Source organism: Phyllobates terribilis, unplaced genomic scaffold (assembly GCF_046119375.1).
Source record: "Phyllobates terribilis strain yellow unplaced genomic scaffold, ASM4611937v1 Scaffold_11__3_contigs__length_659146591, whole genome shotgun sequence".
NCBI classification, from domain to species: Eukaryota; Metazoa; Chordata; class Amphibia; order Anura; family Dendrobatidae; genus Phyllobates; species Phyllobates terribilis.
Genome location: NW_027362771.1, coordinates 122,285,962 through 122,303,205, shown reverse-complemented (window position 1 = coordinate 122,303,205; position 17,244 = coordinate 122,285,962). Strand labels below are relative to the sequence as shown.

Genomic DNA, 17,244 nt, shown 5'->3' with positions numbered 1-17,244 from the left:
TTGAAGTCTATGGAACTCATTTTGAGCCATGCGATGTACAGTAAACACAGCCTTTTTAATATCCAAATGATTCAATCTATATCGCTAGGGAAAAAAAGGAGTTTATCCAGAGATAAGTAACAGCATATTTAACAAAACAATGCAGCATCAGACATTTTAGGCTATTTAAATTGTATAAATGGTCTAAAGATTATCCTTATTGAAAGGGAGCATATGTATGCATTGCTGTTGTTTATAGACAGGCAGTGCAAATGTAAGAAACAGTGGCATTTTCACATGGTTGGGAGCAACAGTTACAGAGGGGAAAATAAGTATTTGATACACTGCCGATTTTGAAAGTTTTCCAACCTACAAAGAATTGAGAGGTCTGTAATTTTAATTGTAGGTACATTTAAACTGTGAGAAACAGAATCTAAAAAAACCTCCCAGAAAATCATTTTGTATTATTTTTAAATAATTAAATTGCATTTTATTGCATGGAATAAGTATTTCATCACCTACCAGCCAGCAAGAATTCTGGGTTTCATAGACTCATAGACATTCATAGACCTGTTAGTTTTCTTTAAGAAGCCCTCCTACTCTGCACTCATTACCTGTATTAATTGCACCTCTTTGAACGTGCTACTTGTGTTTTGGTATCAACTCAACTTGCCGTGTTTGGAGGAAGAAGGATGAGTACAATGCCAAGAACACCATCCCAACTGTGAAGCATGGTGGGGGAAATATCATACTTTGGGGGTGCTTTTCTACAAAGGGGACAGGATGACTGCACCGTATTGAAGGGAGGATGGATGGGGTTGTGTATCGTGAGATTTTTGCCAACAACTTCCTTCCCTCTGTAAGAGCATTGAAGATGGGTCGTGGCTGCTGGGTCTTCCAGCATGACAATGACCCTAAACAAACAGCCAGGGCAACTAAGGAGTGGCTCTGTAAGAAGCATTTCAAAGTCTTGGAGTGGCCTAGCCAGTCTCCAGACCTGAACCCATTCGAAAATCTTTGGTGGGAGCTGAAACTCAATGTTGCCCAGCGACAGCCCCGAAACCTGAAAGATCTGGAAAAGATCTGTATGGAGGAATGGGCCAAAATCCCTGCTGCAGTGTGTGCAATGTTGGTCAAGAACTACAGGAAACGTCTGACCTCTGTAATTGCAAACAAAGGTTTCTGTACCAAATATTAAGTTATGTTTTTCTATTGTATCAAAAACATATTTCATGCAATAAAATGCAAATTACTTATATAAAAATCATGCCATGTGATTTTCAGGATTTTTCTGTCTCTCACAGTTGAAGTGTACCTACGATAAAAATTACAGACCTCTCCATTCTTTGGGAAAACTAAGTCGGCAGTGTATCAAATACTTATTTTCCCCTCTGTATCTCTGTTTTGGGAGTATAAGGAGGTTTTCACTTTGCAGAGTAAAGAAAAAATAGCTTTTTTCATAAGCTGTCTAAAAATTATCTGTTTAATTAGGGAGACAAAACAGGTGTGCTGTACTGTTTTGAATATGAAGAAGTAATGGCCTCTTAATTGGAAGTTAAAAAATTATTCCTTTTTGGGGTTCACAACTGGTTTGCTAATGATAAAATGATTAGGCAATTACAAAGGCATTTTATCAAGCCACCCCAACATTATCTCTTTTTCTTGTGATAAAACAGTTGCTATGTTTGGAATGTGAATAAGCTGTGGCTTGTTGTCACCAAGCCTTTTCAAAAATTTGATCTATTTTCAGAGCTGTTACTTGAGGGTACAAAAACATGACACAATGTTTTCCAGCATCAGCAATACTGTCTAGCACTATAAGACACAGTGGGCAGCCCAGAGATGTGTGACTGGCATGGCTGTGCATTAGCAGCAGCTGGAGATTCTTGGCAGTTTTACTGACAGCAATGGCAACCCTGGCAGCAGCAGTACTAGAGTATACAGTAGATGACATGATAATATGATGTCAGCAACAGAACGGTGTAAAAAAAAGTCAACGTATAGTCAAATAGGCAGACAGATAGTATAGCTGATTTACTCATTGTCCTCAAAAGTGCATAAAAGTCTGAACTTATCCTTGCCTGATTCATTTTAACGAATGCTAGGATTTCCACAATAGTGGCAGATAACCTGGTCTACTTTAGTGTGACATATTCCAAGGCTGCACTGAATTCCCTCTGACATGACACTGTAGGCTGGACAAGACAATACTCCCATAGCAAACTGGTCCAGTTCTGGCCACTGATCCAATGTGTTGATCCAGAAATCCATGGGTTTGGGGCTCATGGTACCTACATGAAAAAGGACACAGTGTAGGTGCGAATTTGGCTGTTCAGATTTGGCATGTGTTTGCTGTGCCAGGTTGGCAGAAAAATATCAGGTCCTACATGTCAAATATATGGTAAGTGTTGCTCATGCTGAATTGGCTATTGTTGTAGCCCTAATGCTGGCTAAGGTATTTTGGTATCTTACAGCAATGCTGTGCGCACACTTTCTTGAAAGGCAGCAGAATCAACAAGCTGGTAAGTCAGCGACTGCACTACTAGCAACTTGACAAGATGTGAGTTTACATGGAAAAAGTTGGATGACTGGTAGTATACGTTTGTTTCCTCGACACACAATCGGGGTTGGATATTTGCCTTTTTGACAAAGTAGGAGGCATACTTGCAGTACGACATGAAGTAGAGGAAGGTGATGATGATGCTGGTGATGACACTGAATAGGTTGACAGAAAGACGAACGAAGGGGAGGAAGACAATTTAGGGCTTTCTCTGATTTCTGGCTGGCTTGACTATGCAAATCAGCAGGATTTACTTGGAGTTACTGTATATTCCGTTGTTTAAGTGTTCCCTTTATTTTTTTGAGCAGTGTATATACAGCTCTGGCAAAAATTAAGCGGCCACTGCAAAATTTTCATTTTCTCAGATTTTTCTCTTTATAGGTATATTTTTGAGTAAAATGTACATTGTTGTTTTATTCTATAAACTACTGACAACATGTCTCCGAAATTCAAAGCTTAAAATTTTGTATTTATTTGCAGCAAATGAGAAATAGTCAAAATAATAAAAAAGAAACAGTGCTTTCAAACCTCAAATAATGCAAAGAAAACAAGTTCTTATTCATTTAGAAACAACAATACTCATGTTTTAACTCAGGAAGAGTTCAGAAATCAATATCTGGTGAAATAGCCATGATTTTTAATCACAGTTTTCTTGCGTCTTGGCATGCTTTCCATCAGTCTTTCACAATGCTTTTGAGTGACCTTATGCCACTCCTGGCACAAATATTTAAGCAGTTCTTCTTTGTTTGATGGCTTGTGACTATCCATCTTCCTCTTGATTACATCCAGAGGTTTTCAATGGGTTTCAGGTCTAGAGATTGGGCTGGCCATTACAGGGTCTTGATGTGGTGCCCCTTCATCCACATATTGATTGACCTAGCTTTGTGGCATGGGGAATTGTCCTGCTGGAAAAAAACAGTCCTCAGAGTTGGGGAACATTGCCTGAGCAGAAGGAAGCAAGTGTTTTTTTCAAGGATAACCTTGTATGCCGCTTGATTCATATGTCCTTCGCAAAGATTAACCCGCCCAATTCCAGCCTTGCTGAAGCATCTCCAGATCATCACCGATCCTCCGCCAAATTTCACAGTGGGTGCAAGACATTGTGGCTTATATGCCTCTCCAGGTCTCCGTCTAATCATTAGACGACCAGGTGTTGGGCAAGGATGAAAATTAGACTAATCAGAGAAGATTACCTTACTCCAGTCCTCTATGGTCCAATCCTTATGGTCTTTGGCAAACTTCAGCCTGGCTCTCTTTTGCTTCTCATTGATGAAAGGCTTTTTTCTAGCTTTACATGACTTGAAGCCTGCCTCTAGGAACCTGTTACGAACTGTTCTTTCCGTTCACTTTACCCCAGCTGCCAATTGCCATTCCTTTTGTAGGTCACTTGATGTCATCCTGTGGTTGCTGAGTGACATTCGATTAAGATGACGGTCATCCCGGTCAGTGGAGAGTCGCTTTCACCCTCTGCCGGTCTGTAGCTTTGTTGTCCCCAATGTCTGCTGCTTGACCTTTTTGCAATGGACTGCAGTCTTTGAAATTTTAAGGATGGAGGCAACATGATGCTCACTGTATCCCTCTGCTAGTAAAGCCAGAATTGAGCCCTTCTTTTCCTCACTCAAGACTTTTCTTTTAAACTCCTTTGGCATGGTTAAAAGTTATTTTTTTCATTCAAATTACTTTTGGGCTATTCTTAGCACTTGTTTTGCCATCCAGCTTGTCATATTGCAAGAGGATTGTGAAGACCACAGCAATGTTTTTTACACTTTCCCTCATTATATAAGATTTGGTACAGGTGATCACCTAATCAGAAGCACATTAAGTAGAATGAGGTGTACTTTGGTTGGAATTCAACTGACACTGGAATGGAATGTCAGACATGTAGAGATCAGTGTCTGGCTGTGACGGCATGAAGATGAGCCGAGTTCATGTGCAATGAACTCAGTTCACCTCATGCACGTCACTGACAGTGTGGGAAAATTCTCCTGCGCATGCGGTGAGTGCAGGAGAATTTTCCCACGCTGTCAGTGACGTGCATGAGGTGAGCTCAAGTCCAATGAACTCGGCTCACCTCATGCACGTCACTGACAGCATTGGGAAAATTCTCAGCGCTCAGCGCTTGAGCAGGAGAATTCTCCCATGCTGGGATGGCATTGAGATGACAGGCTGGATCACAGCTCAGCACTGCCATCCAGCTTATCATCCTTCAGAGACACTGCAGAGCGCAAGCATGCCTGTGCTCTGCAGTGTCTATGAATGATGGCATGCTGGATGGGAGCGCTCAGCTGTGATCCAGCCTGTCATCTCAATGCCATCCCAGCGTGGGAGAATTCTCCTGCTCAAGCGCTGAGCGCTGAGAATTTTCCCACGCTGTCAGTGACGTGCATGAGGTGAGCCGAGTTCATTGGACATGAGCTCACCTCATGCACGTCACTGACAGCGTGGGAAAATTCTCCTGCACTCACCGCATGCGCAGGAGAATTTTCCCACGCTGTCAGTGACGTGCATGAGGTGAGCTGAGTTCATTGGACATGAACTCTGCTCATCTGGATGCCGTCACAGCCAGACACTGAGGAGCGCAAGCATGCCTGCGCTTCTCAGTGTCTGCCGCATGGCAAGCTGGATGGCAGCGTTCTGCTGCGGTCCAGCCTGTCATGTGAATGTAGCAGAGCTGAAGCTGTCGTGGGAACCATGGAAAGGTAAGTATGATGTTGCTTTATTATTTTTCTTTTATTGCAGGAGATCGTTGGCTTCAGCTGGAATGGGCGTGATGGTATGTATGGTTTAATTTAGAACAATAAAGAAATGCATCTTTATTTCAATTAAAGGACTTTATTATCGGTGTTTGTGTTTTTTTGTAACTTTGACTATGGGGTTAGTAATGGGGGTGTCTTATATACGCCTCTCCATTACTAACCTGGGCTTGATGTAAGCTGGCATTATAAGCTGACATCAACCCCAACCCTATTACCCCACTGCCACTGCTACAGGGCAGTGGGAAGAGCGAGGCTAAGTGCCAGAATTGGCGCATCCTATGGATGCGCCATTTCTGGGGCGGCTGACGGCTGGTGTTTCTAGCCTGGGAGGGGGCCAATATTCATGGCACTCTTCCTGGGCTATTAATATCAGCCTGCAGCTGTCTGCCTAGCCTTTGCTAGCTATTAAAATAGGGGGGACCCCACGTCATTTTTTTTGGGGTCCCCCATTTTAATAGCTAGTAAAGGCTAGGTGTTCAGCTGGGGGCTGATATTAGTTGCCTGGGAAGCTCCGTGGGTATTACCCCCTTCCCAGGCTTCAGACATCTGCCCCAGCCGTCTGCTTAACCTCCGCTAGAGACTAAAATTACGGGGAACCCCACGCCAATTTTTTTTTTAATAAATCCTTTATTTTAACACTAAATGACAAGTACAGTAATCAACACTATCACTGTACTTCTTATATATGTGACTGACATGTTTCTATCTATCTAATCTATGTGTGATGCTCTATTCTTTCTGTTATAAATTGTCGGGTACCGATGCTGAATTGCTGGCCGGCTTTTTTAAAGAGACGGTGCATGAAAAAACTAAGATTTTTTTAAATAAATCTTTTACACTAAATGACAAGTACAGTAACCAACACTGTCACTGTACTTCTTATATATGTGACTGACATGTTTCTATCTATCTAATCTATGTGTGATACTCTATTCATTCTGTTCTATATTGTCGGGTACCGGTGTATGCCGCTGCTGAATTGCCGGCTTTTCATGTTTCACTGTGAGCACTGTTCCCATCGATTTGGGCAATCACTGTAATGCCACAACCACCATGGCTGTGGCATTACAGTGAGTGGCAGACAATCCCTGCATGATTGGTGCTCTAAATAGCGCCAGACATGAAGAACATGCTTTTGGTGCACGAACAGTTATCTAACATAACCTCGAACAGCCGAATTTTTTGCAAATCGTTCGCGTTCGTCGAACAACTCGAACAGCGCCCAAAACAGCTCGAATTTGAGATTGGCGAACAGTTCTAGTCGAACACCGCTCATCTCTAGTACAGATGGGGATTTTTAAAAAACTGTGCAGTGGTGTCTTAATTTTTGCCAGAACTGTATATATACAGTACCGACCAAAAGTTTGGACACACCTTCTCATTTAAAGATTTTTCTGTATTTTCATGACTATGAAAATTGAACATTCACAGTGAAGGCATCAAAACTATGAATTAATACATGTGGAATTATATACTTAACAAAAAAGTGTGAAACAACTGAAAATATGTCTTATATTCTAGGTTCTTCAAAGTAGCCACCTTTTGCTTTGATGACTGTTTTGCACACTCTTGCCATTCTCTTGATGAGCTTCAATAGGTAGTCACCGGAAATGGTTTTCACTTCACAGGTGTGCCCTGTCAGGTTTAATAAGTGGGATTTCTTGCCTTATAATTGGGTTGGGACCATCAGTTGTGTTGTGCAGAAGTCTGGTGGATACACAGCTGATAGTCCTACTGAATAGACTGTTAGAATTTGTATTATGGCAAGAAAAAAGCAGCTAAGTAAAGAAAAGCGAGTGGCCATCATTACTTTAAGAAATGAAGGTCAATCAGTCCGAAAAATTGGGCAAACTTTGAATGTGTCCCCAAGTGCAGTTGCAAAAACCATCAAGCGCTACAAAGAAACTGGCTCACATGAGGACCGCCCCAGAAAAGGAAGACCAAGAGTCACCTCTGCTTCTGAGGATAAGTTTATCCGAGTCAACAGCCTCAGAAATCGCAGGTTAACAGCAGCTCAGATTAGAGACCAGGTCAATGCCACACAGAGTTCTAGCAGCAGACACATCTCTACAACAACTGTTAAGAGGAGACTTTGTGCAGCAGGCCTTCATGGTAAAATAGCTGCTAGAAAACCACTGCTAAGGACAGGCAACAAGCAGAAGAGACTTGTTTGGGCTAAAGAACACAAGGAATGGACATTAGACCAGTGGAAATCTGTGCTTTGGTCTGATGAGTCCAAATTTGAGATCTTTGGTTCCAACCAACGTGTCTTTGTGTGACGCAGAAAAGGTGAACGGATGGACTGTACATGCCTGGTTCCCACCGTGAAGCATGGAGGAGGAGGTTTGATGGTGTTGGGGTGCTTTGCTGGTGACACTGTTGGGGATTTATTCAAAATTGAAGGCATACTGAACAAGCATGGCTACCACAGCATCTTGCAGCGGCATGCTATTCCATCCGGTTTGCGTTTAGTTGGACCATCATTTATTTTTCAACAGGACAATGACCCCAAACACACCTCCAGGCTGTGTAAGGGCTATTTGACCAAGAGGGAGAGTGATGGGTTGCTACGCCAGATGACCTGGCCTCCACAGTCACCAGACCTGAACCCAATCGAGATGGTTTGGGGTGAGCTGGACCGCAGAGTGAAAGCAAAAGGGCCAACAAGTGCTAAGCATCTCTGGGAACTCCTTCAAGATTGTTGGAAGACCATTTCCAGTGACTACCTCTTGAAGCTCATCAAGAGAATGCCAAGAGTGTGCAAAGCAGTCATCAAAGCAAAAGGTGGCTACTTTGAAGAACCTAGAATATAAGACATATTTTCAGTCGTTTCACACTTTCTTGTTAAGTATATAATTCCACATGTGTTAATTCATAGTTTTGATGCCTTCAGTGTGAATGTACAATTTTCAAAGTCATGAAAATACAGAAAAATCTTTAAATGAGAATGTGTGTCCAAACTTTTGGTCTGTACTGTATATATATATATACAAACTTTTTTCTGTACTGTGTATGTATATATATATATATATATATATATATATATATATATATATATATATATTTATTTATACATTACAGACCAAAAGTTTGGACACACCTTCTTATTTAAAGATTTTTCTGTATTTTCATGACCATGAAAATTGTACATTCACACTGAAGGCATCAAAACTATGAATTAACACATGTGGAATTATATACTTAACAAAAAAGTGTGAAACAACTGAAAATATGTCTTATATTCTAGGTTCTTCAAAGTAGCCACCTTTTTCTTTGATGACTGCTTTGCACACTCTTGACATTCTCTTGATGAGCTTCAAGAGGTAGTCACCGGAAATGGTTTTCACTTCACAGGTGTGCCCTGTCAGGTGTAATAAGTGGGATTTCTTGCCTTATAAATGGGGTTGGGACCATCAGTTGTGTTGTGCAGAAGTCAGGTGGATACACAGCTGATAGTCCTACTGAATAGACTGTTAGAATTTGTATTATGGCAAGAAAAAAGCAGCTAAGTAAAGAAAAATGAGTGGCCATCATTACTTTAAGAAATGAAGGTCAGTCAGTGCGAAAAATTGGGAAAACTTTGAAAGTGTCCCCAAGTGCAGTTGCAAAAACCATCAAGCGCTACAAAGAAACTGGCTCAAATGAGGACCGCCCCAGGAAAGGAAGACCAAGAGTCACCTCTACTTCTGAGGATAAGTTTATCTAAGTCACCAGTCTCAGAAATCGCAGGTTAACAGCAGCTCAGATTAGAGACCAGGTCAATGCCAACAGAGTTCTAGCAGCAGACACATCTCTTCAACAACTGTTAAGAGGAGACTTTGTGCAGCAGGCCTTCATGGTAAAATAGCTGCTAGGAAACCACTGCTAAGGACAGGCAACAAGCAGAAGAGACTTGTTTGGGCTAAAGAACACAAGGAATGGACATTAGACCAGTGGAAATCTGTGCTTTGGTCTGATGAGTCCAAATTTGAGATCTTTGGTTCCAACCACTGTGTCTTTATGCGACGCAGAAAAGGTGAACGGATGGACTCTACATGCCTGGTTCCCACCGTGAAGCATGGAGGAGGAGGTGTGATGGTGTGGGGGTGCTTTGCTGCTGACACTATTGGGGATTTATTCAAAATTGAAGGCATACTGAACCAGCATGGCTACCACAGCATCTTGCAGCGACATGCTATTCCACCCGGTTTGTGTTTAGTTGAACTATCATTTGTTTTTCAACAGGACAATGACCCCAAACACACCTCCAGGCTGTGTAAGGGCTATTTGAACAAGAAGGAGAATGATGGGGTGCTACGCCAGATGACCTGGCCTCCACAGTCACCAGATCTGAACCCAATCGAGATGGTTTGGGTTGAGCTGGACCGCAGAGTGAAGGCAAAAGGGCCAACAAGTGCTAAGCATCTCTGGGAACTCCTTCAAGATTGTTGGAAGACCATTTCCGGTGACTACCTCTTGAAGCTCATCAAGAGAATACGAAGAGTGTGCAAAGCAGTCATCAAAGCAAAAGGTAGCTACTTTGAATAACCTAAAATATAAGACATGTTTTCATTTTTTTCACACTTTTTTCTTAAGCATATAATTCCACATGTGTTAATTCATAATTTTGATGCCTTCAGTGTGAATGTACAATTTTCATAGTTATGAAAATACAGAAAAAAAATTAAATAAGGTGTGTCCAAACTTTTGATCTGTACTGTATATATACATATATATATATATATATATATATATATATATATACACACAGTACAGACCAAAAGTTTGGACATACCTTCTCATTTAAAGATTTTTCTGTATTTTCATGGCTATGAAAATTGTACATTCACACTGAAGGCATCAAATCTATGAATTAACACATGTGGAATTATATACTTAAGAAAAAAGTGTGAAAAAACGGAAAACATGTCTTATATTCTAGGTTATTCAAAGTAGCCATCTTTTGCCTTGATGACTACTTTGCACACTCTTGGCATTGTCTTGATGAGCTTCAAGAGGTAGTCACCGGAAGTGGTCTTCCAACAATCTTGAAGGAGTTCCCAGAGATGCTTAGCACTTGTTGGCCCTTTTCCCTTCACTCTGCAGTCCAGCTCACCCCAAACCATCTCGATTAGGTTCAGGTCTGGTGACTGTGGAGGCCAGGTCATCTGGCGTAGCACCCCATCACTCTCCTTCTTGGTCAAATAGCCCTTACACAGCCTGGAGGTGTGTTTGGGGTCATTGTCCTGTTGAAAAATAAATGATGGTCCAACTAAATGCAAACCAGATGGAATAGCGTGCCGCTGCAAGATGCGTTTAGTTAGACCATCATTTATTTTTCAACAGGACATTGACCCCAAACACACCTCCAGGCTGTGTAAGAGTTATTTGACCAAGAAGGAAAGTGATGGGGTGCTACGCCAGATGACCTGACCTCCACAGTCACCAAACCTGAACCCAATCGAGATGGTTTGGGGTGAGCTGGACCACAGAGTGAAGGGAAAAGGGCCAACAAGTGCTAAGCATCTCTGGGAATTGGTTATTCATTAGCAAAATTATTAATTCTGAGGTAAAATCTGTATTCAACAGTTGTAATAGGTTTTTTTTTTGCAAAAGTGATTTGAACCCCAAGCGTTCCTTTTCCTTTGCTACAATAACTATTCTGAATATTCAAGATGCAATACACCACGTTCCAAATTATGATGCAAATACGTGAAAACTAGTTTATTTACTGATAAGTGCCGTGTAACCCGAGATGGTATAGATGGATGGAGTAATGGATGGTTGGTGGATGACCACCATTTTCCAACCAGGCTGTGAGGTCAGCACGGAGGTGGCGGAGTCATGTTTTGGGCTGGAATCATGAGAAGAGAGCTGTTAGGCCCTGAAGATGTGAAAATGACCTTAGCAAAGTTTATTGAATTTCTGACTGACCACTTTCTTCCATGGTGCAAAAAGAAGAACCGTGCCATCTGTAGCAAAATCATCTTCATGTGTAACAATGCACCATCTGCTGCTGCAAAGAATACCTCTGAGTCATTGGCTGCTGTGGGCATAAAAGGAGAGAAATTCAAGGTGTGACCACCATCCTCCTCTGACCTCATCCCTATTGAGCAACTTTGTAGTATCCTCAAGCAATAGATCTATGATGGTGGAAGGCAGTTCACATCAAAACAGCAGCTCTGGGAGGTTATTCTGATATCCTACAAAGAAATTCAAGCAGAAACTATCCAAAAACTCACACATTAATGGATGCAAAAATTGTGAAGGTGCTATCAAAGAAGGGTTCCTATGTTAACCTGTAACTTGGTCTGTTACGATGATTTGGTTGAAAAAGCTTTTGATTGCTGCAAATTCAACAAATGTCCATTGTCAGTTCTTTACAACCTATAAAATGTTTGGAACTCTGCTGTGCATAAAAATGTGGAACTGTACATTTTGAGAATTTTTTAGCTGTCAAAAAAATATTGTTATCATTTGCAGGTTTATCCAACAAAATGTGATTTAAACTCTAACTGTTGATGACAGAAATGTGCAGATACCTTACCTGACACTTGATAGCAAACATTCATAGATTTTGAGCATTGACATGGTAAGATGCATAGGAGAGGTTGGAATCACAAATGTACAATTTTTTTCCACAAAATGCAAGCAAACGGGAAACAGCCACCTGCACATCATCTAAAGGACAAGAGACAAACATACTTTATAAACATCATTATATGGAAGTTAACTGAATAAAACTACACTACAGAATAAATGATGATAATCTAACCATAGAGTTGGTGCAAATCAATTCTCTCATCCAATTCAATTGACCACCACAGTGGTCTGTGGCCACTGCACGGGAGCAGGAGTATTGCCTCTTACCTGAAGGCATCCCTAGCTCTTTCTTTTGGTCAGCCAGCACATGTAATGTTGCGCCAGGTCAACAAATCAAAAGATGAGCCACAGATGTCATTAGGTATGAGGCAGTACACCAGCTACAGTGCAATATGTATAATATTACACTAATTGATAGGGGCGTAACAATCGAGGTCACTGGGGTCATGACCAAGCATTTGCAGGTGAGAAATCCGCTGACATCACCAAATACTTCAACTGGATGTGAGTCCCACCAGGTCCCTGCACTGCAATGCACGCAGTCAGCCAATCAGAGGCCCGCAGCGGATGTCGGCATGTACGTGACTGATGGCGCATGGCAGTTACATCATGTGCTACCCGTCGCTTGCACACTAAAGTCAGCTACCAGCTTCAGAAGAGGACGCCATGCAGTGGGGGAGCATAGGGAAGGTGAGTAGAATTGTTTATTTTTTTTTAGACCTCAAAGAACTGCGGCAAAATGGGTGACATGTACCATGTTGGACACCATATATATTCACCAGGATGGGCAACATATATATATATACACACACACCAGGATGGGCTCTTCCCTCAGTAAGAGCATTGAAGACGGGTCATGGCTGGATCTTCCAGCATGACAATGACCCGAAACACGCAGCCAGGGCAACTAAGGAGTGGCTCCGTAAAAAGCATTTCAAGGTCCTGAAATGGCCTAGCCAGTCTCCAGACCTGAACCCAATAGAAAATCTTTGGAGGCAGCAGAAACTCAATGTTGCCCAGCGACAGTCCCCAAACCTCAAAGATCTGGAAAAGATCTGTATGGAGGAGTGGGCCCAAATCCCTGCTGCAGTGTGTGCAAACTTGGTCAAGAACTACAGGAAATGTCTGACCTGTAGACAAAGGGTTCTCTACCAAATATTAAGTTCTGTTTTTCTATTGTATCAAATACTTATTTCATGCAATAAAATGCTAATTAATTATGTAAAAATCATACAATGTGATTTTCTGGATTTTTTTTTAGATTCTGTCTCTCACAGATGAAGTGTACCTATGTTAAAAATTACAGACCTCTCCATTCTTTGTAGGCGGGAAAACTTGCAAAGTCGGCAGTGTATCAAATACTTATTTTCCCCTCTGTATATAACAGGATGGGTAACATATATACAGGTGCATCTCAAAAAATTTGAATATCATCAAAATGTTAATTTTTTTCAGTTCTTCAATTCAAAAAGTGAAACTCATGTATTATATAGAGTTCTTACAAACAAAGTGATCTATTTCAATTGTTTATTTCTGTTAATGTTGATGATCATTAGTGTTGAGCCACCCCCGTAGTGTTCGAGTTCGGTTCGGTTCGTCGAACACCCGTGTATTCGCCGAACTGTTCGTCGAACTGTTCGTCGAACACCTTCGAACACCGTTAAAACCAATGGCAGGCAAACAAAAACACATAGAAACACATAGAAAACACCTTCAAAGGTGTCCAAAAGCTGACAAACTGCTCAGAAGACACAACTAACACATGGAAAAGTGACAAGTACATATAGTCATGCGAAAAGAAAAGAGGTGGAGGAGTAAAAGGAGGGGGAGACACAGATATAGGCATGTCATGCCCTTCTAAAATCCAAAAAGTGAGAAGCCGAGACGGCCAGTCCGCTCCTGCCCGTGCCACCTCCGTGTCGCCGGGTTTGTGCCAGAGCCGCGGTGAACCCTGACGGCCAGCCCCCCTCTCCCAATACTGGTGCCTGTCCGCTGGTGGGTCGAGAGAGCCCCCATGTGGTGGAGGCAGCTCTAAGCTTTTTAATTTAAATTGTCCCTCTAATTTGAATGAATACACTTTAAATCCATTTACAAGGATCTATTGGAGGGCAAGTCTCATGCCAGCAGCCGGGTAATTCCAGCTCCAGTAGCGTCCACTAAAGCTGCTGCAGTTAAAAAGCTTTTATAAGGATCGAGCTCGGCTGTCCACCGCAAGGCATCCTAGTGCCAGTCCCAGCCCCTATGCCTTGGGGTGCCTCCTGATGCTCTTCACTAAGTATCCCGTGGTCCCGAAGCATTTCCTTTGAAAAAATTAAGTGTCCAAACTACAGGTGGTGTAGCTTGCTTAACAGCCGGGATAATCCGCTGACTAGCAGACACTGCTACTAGGCACAAAGTATTTCCTGGGCTAGATGCAGTTAAAAATTTGTAAGTAGATACTCTCGTTGGATGCTGAGAAAGCATTCCATAGAGTCTCCTGGCACGCCATATCTGATTCTCTTAAAAAGCTTGGGGTAGGGGTCTAGGGGACCCTTTTATAGCCAAAATCACGGCCCTGTATCACAATACGTCACCTAGGCTGAAGATAAATGGAACTGTAGCACCGAGGGCTCGGTTGCTACAGACGTATTGCACCTCACCCAGAGGTGTGATATCTCACTCTCAGATAAGGATGGAGTGTGGATCAGGACCCGACACCTGCATGCATTACACCACATTGCCGTGGGGCAGGGCGACCAATATGCCCCTGAGATGGGCACGACAGTCCCTGTCCCTGGCTGGAGTGGGGGGAGGGAACACTGAGGAAGGGGAACCCTGCAGTGCAGGAGCAGGGAGGAAGCAGTTCCTGGGTGCATTGAGAAGGGAGTATAAAAGGTGGGCACCATCTTAGTTCAGTGCAGAGAAGTCTGAGCAGAAGTGGCAGGGAGCAGGGGCTCTGCATGAGCTCTGCTCCGGAGGCGGGCCTAGTAACAGAGGCCCAGGCCTGCAAGAGGGAGAAGGAAGGAAGAGGAGCGGAGAAGGCTCCAGGAACGAGGAATGAAGGGATCCCAGGGGTGCGGACGGGCGAGTCGCCACCGCACGCCCGAATCCACCTGCGTGGAGGGGTCAGGCCAAAGGGGGAGACCGGTCCCCGAACTAGTGGAGGCAGGAAACGACCCTCAGCTAGAAACCGGAGGCTCTGACATTTTATGTGGCGCAGCCCCTTGCTCCACCCGCTAGGAAGGCACCACATAGGGTCAGGGAAACTGGCGCCAAGTTTACCAAGAGGAGGCCCGAGGCAGCCGGACAGAAGTGTTGGTAAGAAAGGCCAGACAAAGGACACACAAAGGGGGTCCTGTGAAACGCTCCAAAGTTATCTGGGAGTTGTCTGAGCCCCTCACCTGGTGAGCACAGTACGACGTGGGCAGCCGTTACCTGCAGACGTGGTCTGGATAATAAGAACTGTGAGTAAAGGCCCTGAACTGCATCACTGACTCCGTGTCGTTACTGCTGCTGCCCTGCACCATCACCCCCATCCTCCGCATACACTGCCCTGAGGCTATACTCCTCCCGTGGGGAGTTATGCTACGCTCTGCTGCACCCACAACACCAGCCTTAGCGGTCTGCCCTGTAGCGGCGGTTCACTCTGACCGCAATCCACGGGTGGCGTAGTCGGACATTTAAACATCAAAACCACATAAATAGTTCCGCCACTGGTTTGACCGCCCTGAGCCACGGAACCGGATCGCCGCCACGAAGACTACAACCACCAGCATCCACCAAAAAGGGTCCGGCTCCGGGTGTCCCAAGGCCCAGGGGGTGCGTCAGAACATTTTCATCACCTTTCACAATCACCAATGGGACAAGGCAGGGATGTCCTCTGTCCCCTCTCTTATACATCCTAGTGACGGAGCACCTGCTCTCATCAATTCGCCATAACCCCAATATTAGGTGGATTGAGGTGGGAGGCACCGAGTACAAGTGCTCTCTATTTGCTGATGATGTCCTAGTATATATCACTCAATCACATATATCCATCCCTGCTGTTATGGCTGAAATAGATCACTTTGTTACATGGTAAAATTTTAAAATCAATGCAGCGAAGTCTGAGGCCCTCGATGTCTCCCTCCCTAAATCCATATAGGATTCCATCCAGTCCAACTTTCCCTTTGCCTGGCCCTCACAGGGTATCAAATACTTAGGAATTCCTATTCATAGAGACCTCTCCCATCTATGTAATCTTAATTTTGGGCCCTTTATTGAACAATTCCATACAGACCACGGTTGGCAAGTTAGAACTGTAAGATTCACTACGTGAACCACTGGTGTTTTGTGGAAAAGCACATGTACACCGCGTTCCAAATTATTATGCAAAAAGTGTTTAGGAGTGATAAGGGAAGAATTTGTTTGTTTGTCAGTTAAACTCATTGATGGTGATGTGTGTCAGGGCTCTTTATATCACTGTAAGCAATTGCAGACACCTGTGCTAATTAGTTTGGCAGGTGTGTCCAATGAAAGGCAAGACTACTTAAGAAGGCTCTCTCACATTATTAAGCAGCCTACATTTTCTGCCAAAATGGGAAAGAAAAAGGATGTGTCGGCTGCTGAGAAGCAACAAATTGTGGAGTGTTTAGGTCAAGGCATGACTACAATCAACATTGTGCGATGATCAGGATGAAGTGTCTTGGCAATCAAGAAGTATGTAGCTGATTCACAGTACACACGTGTGCGTGCTGATAAGGGCAAATTGAGGACTCTTTCCTACAGGCAATTACGTCAGGTTGAAAGAGCAGCGGCAAAAAAGCCTTGTCATAGCAGCAGACAAGTTTTTGAAGCTGCTTGTGCCTCCAACGTCCCCCGAACAACAAGATGCAGGGTCCTTCAGAGGTTTGCAGCTGTGCATACGCCATCCTGTCGACCTCCTCTATCCACTTCACACAAGCAGAAACGGCTCCAGTGGGCCAAACATTACATGAAGACTGATTTCAAAACTGTTTTGTTCACGGATGAGTGCCGTGCAGCGCTCGATGGTCCAGATGAATGGAGTGGAGGATGGCTGGTTGATGGACACCCCACGCAAACACGGCTACAGCGCCAACAAGGAGGAGGTGGAGTAATGTTTTGGGCTGGAATCATGGGGAGAGAGATTGTCGGCCCCTTTAGGATCCCTGAAGGCGCTAAAGATGAACTCCATAATGTATGTGGATTTTCTCAAACAGCACTTCCTGCCATGGTTCAAGAAGAAGAACCGTGTATTTCACAGCAAGATCATTTTTCTGCATGATAATGCACCATCTCATGCTGCACATAAAACATCTGCATCTCTGGCTGATATGGGCATAAAAGGGGACAAACTTATGGTGTGACCCCCATGCTCCCCTGACCTCT

General features: G+C 43.4%; 1 protein-coding gene across 1 annotated transcript in view; it reads right to left on the bottom strand.

Annotated features, from left to right (window-relative positions):
* LOC141165727 (dynein axonemal heavy chain 3-like) overlaps window positions 1-17,244 on the bottom strand; it is a 2,796,342-nt gene that overhangs the window by 1,357,939 nt on the left and 1,421,159 nt on the right. Inside the window, exon 38 of the mRNA XM_073651577.1 lies at window positions 11,822-11,955. Coding sequence (XP_073507678.1) covers window positions 11,822-11,955 — 134 coding nt within the window. The remainder of the gene's footprint in view (window positions 1-11,821; window positions 11,956-17,244) is intronic.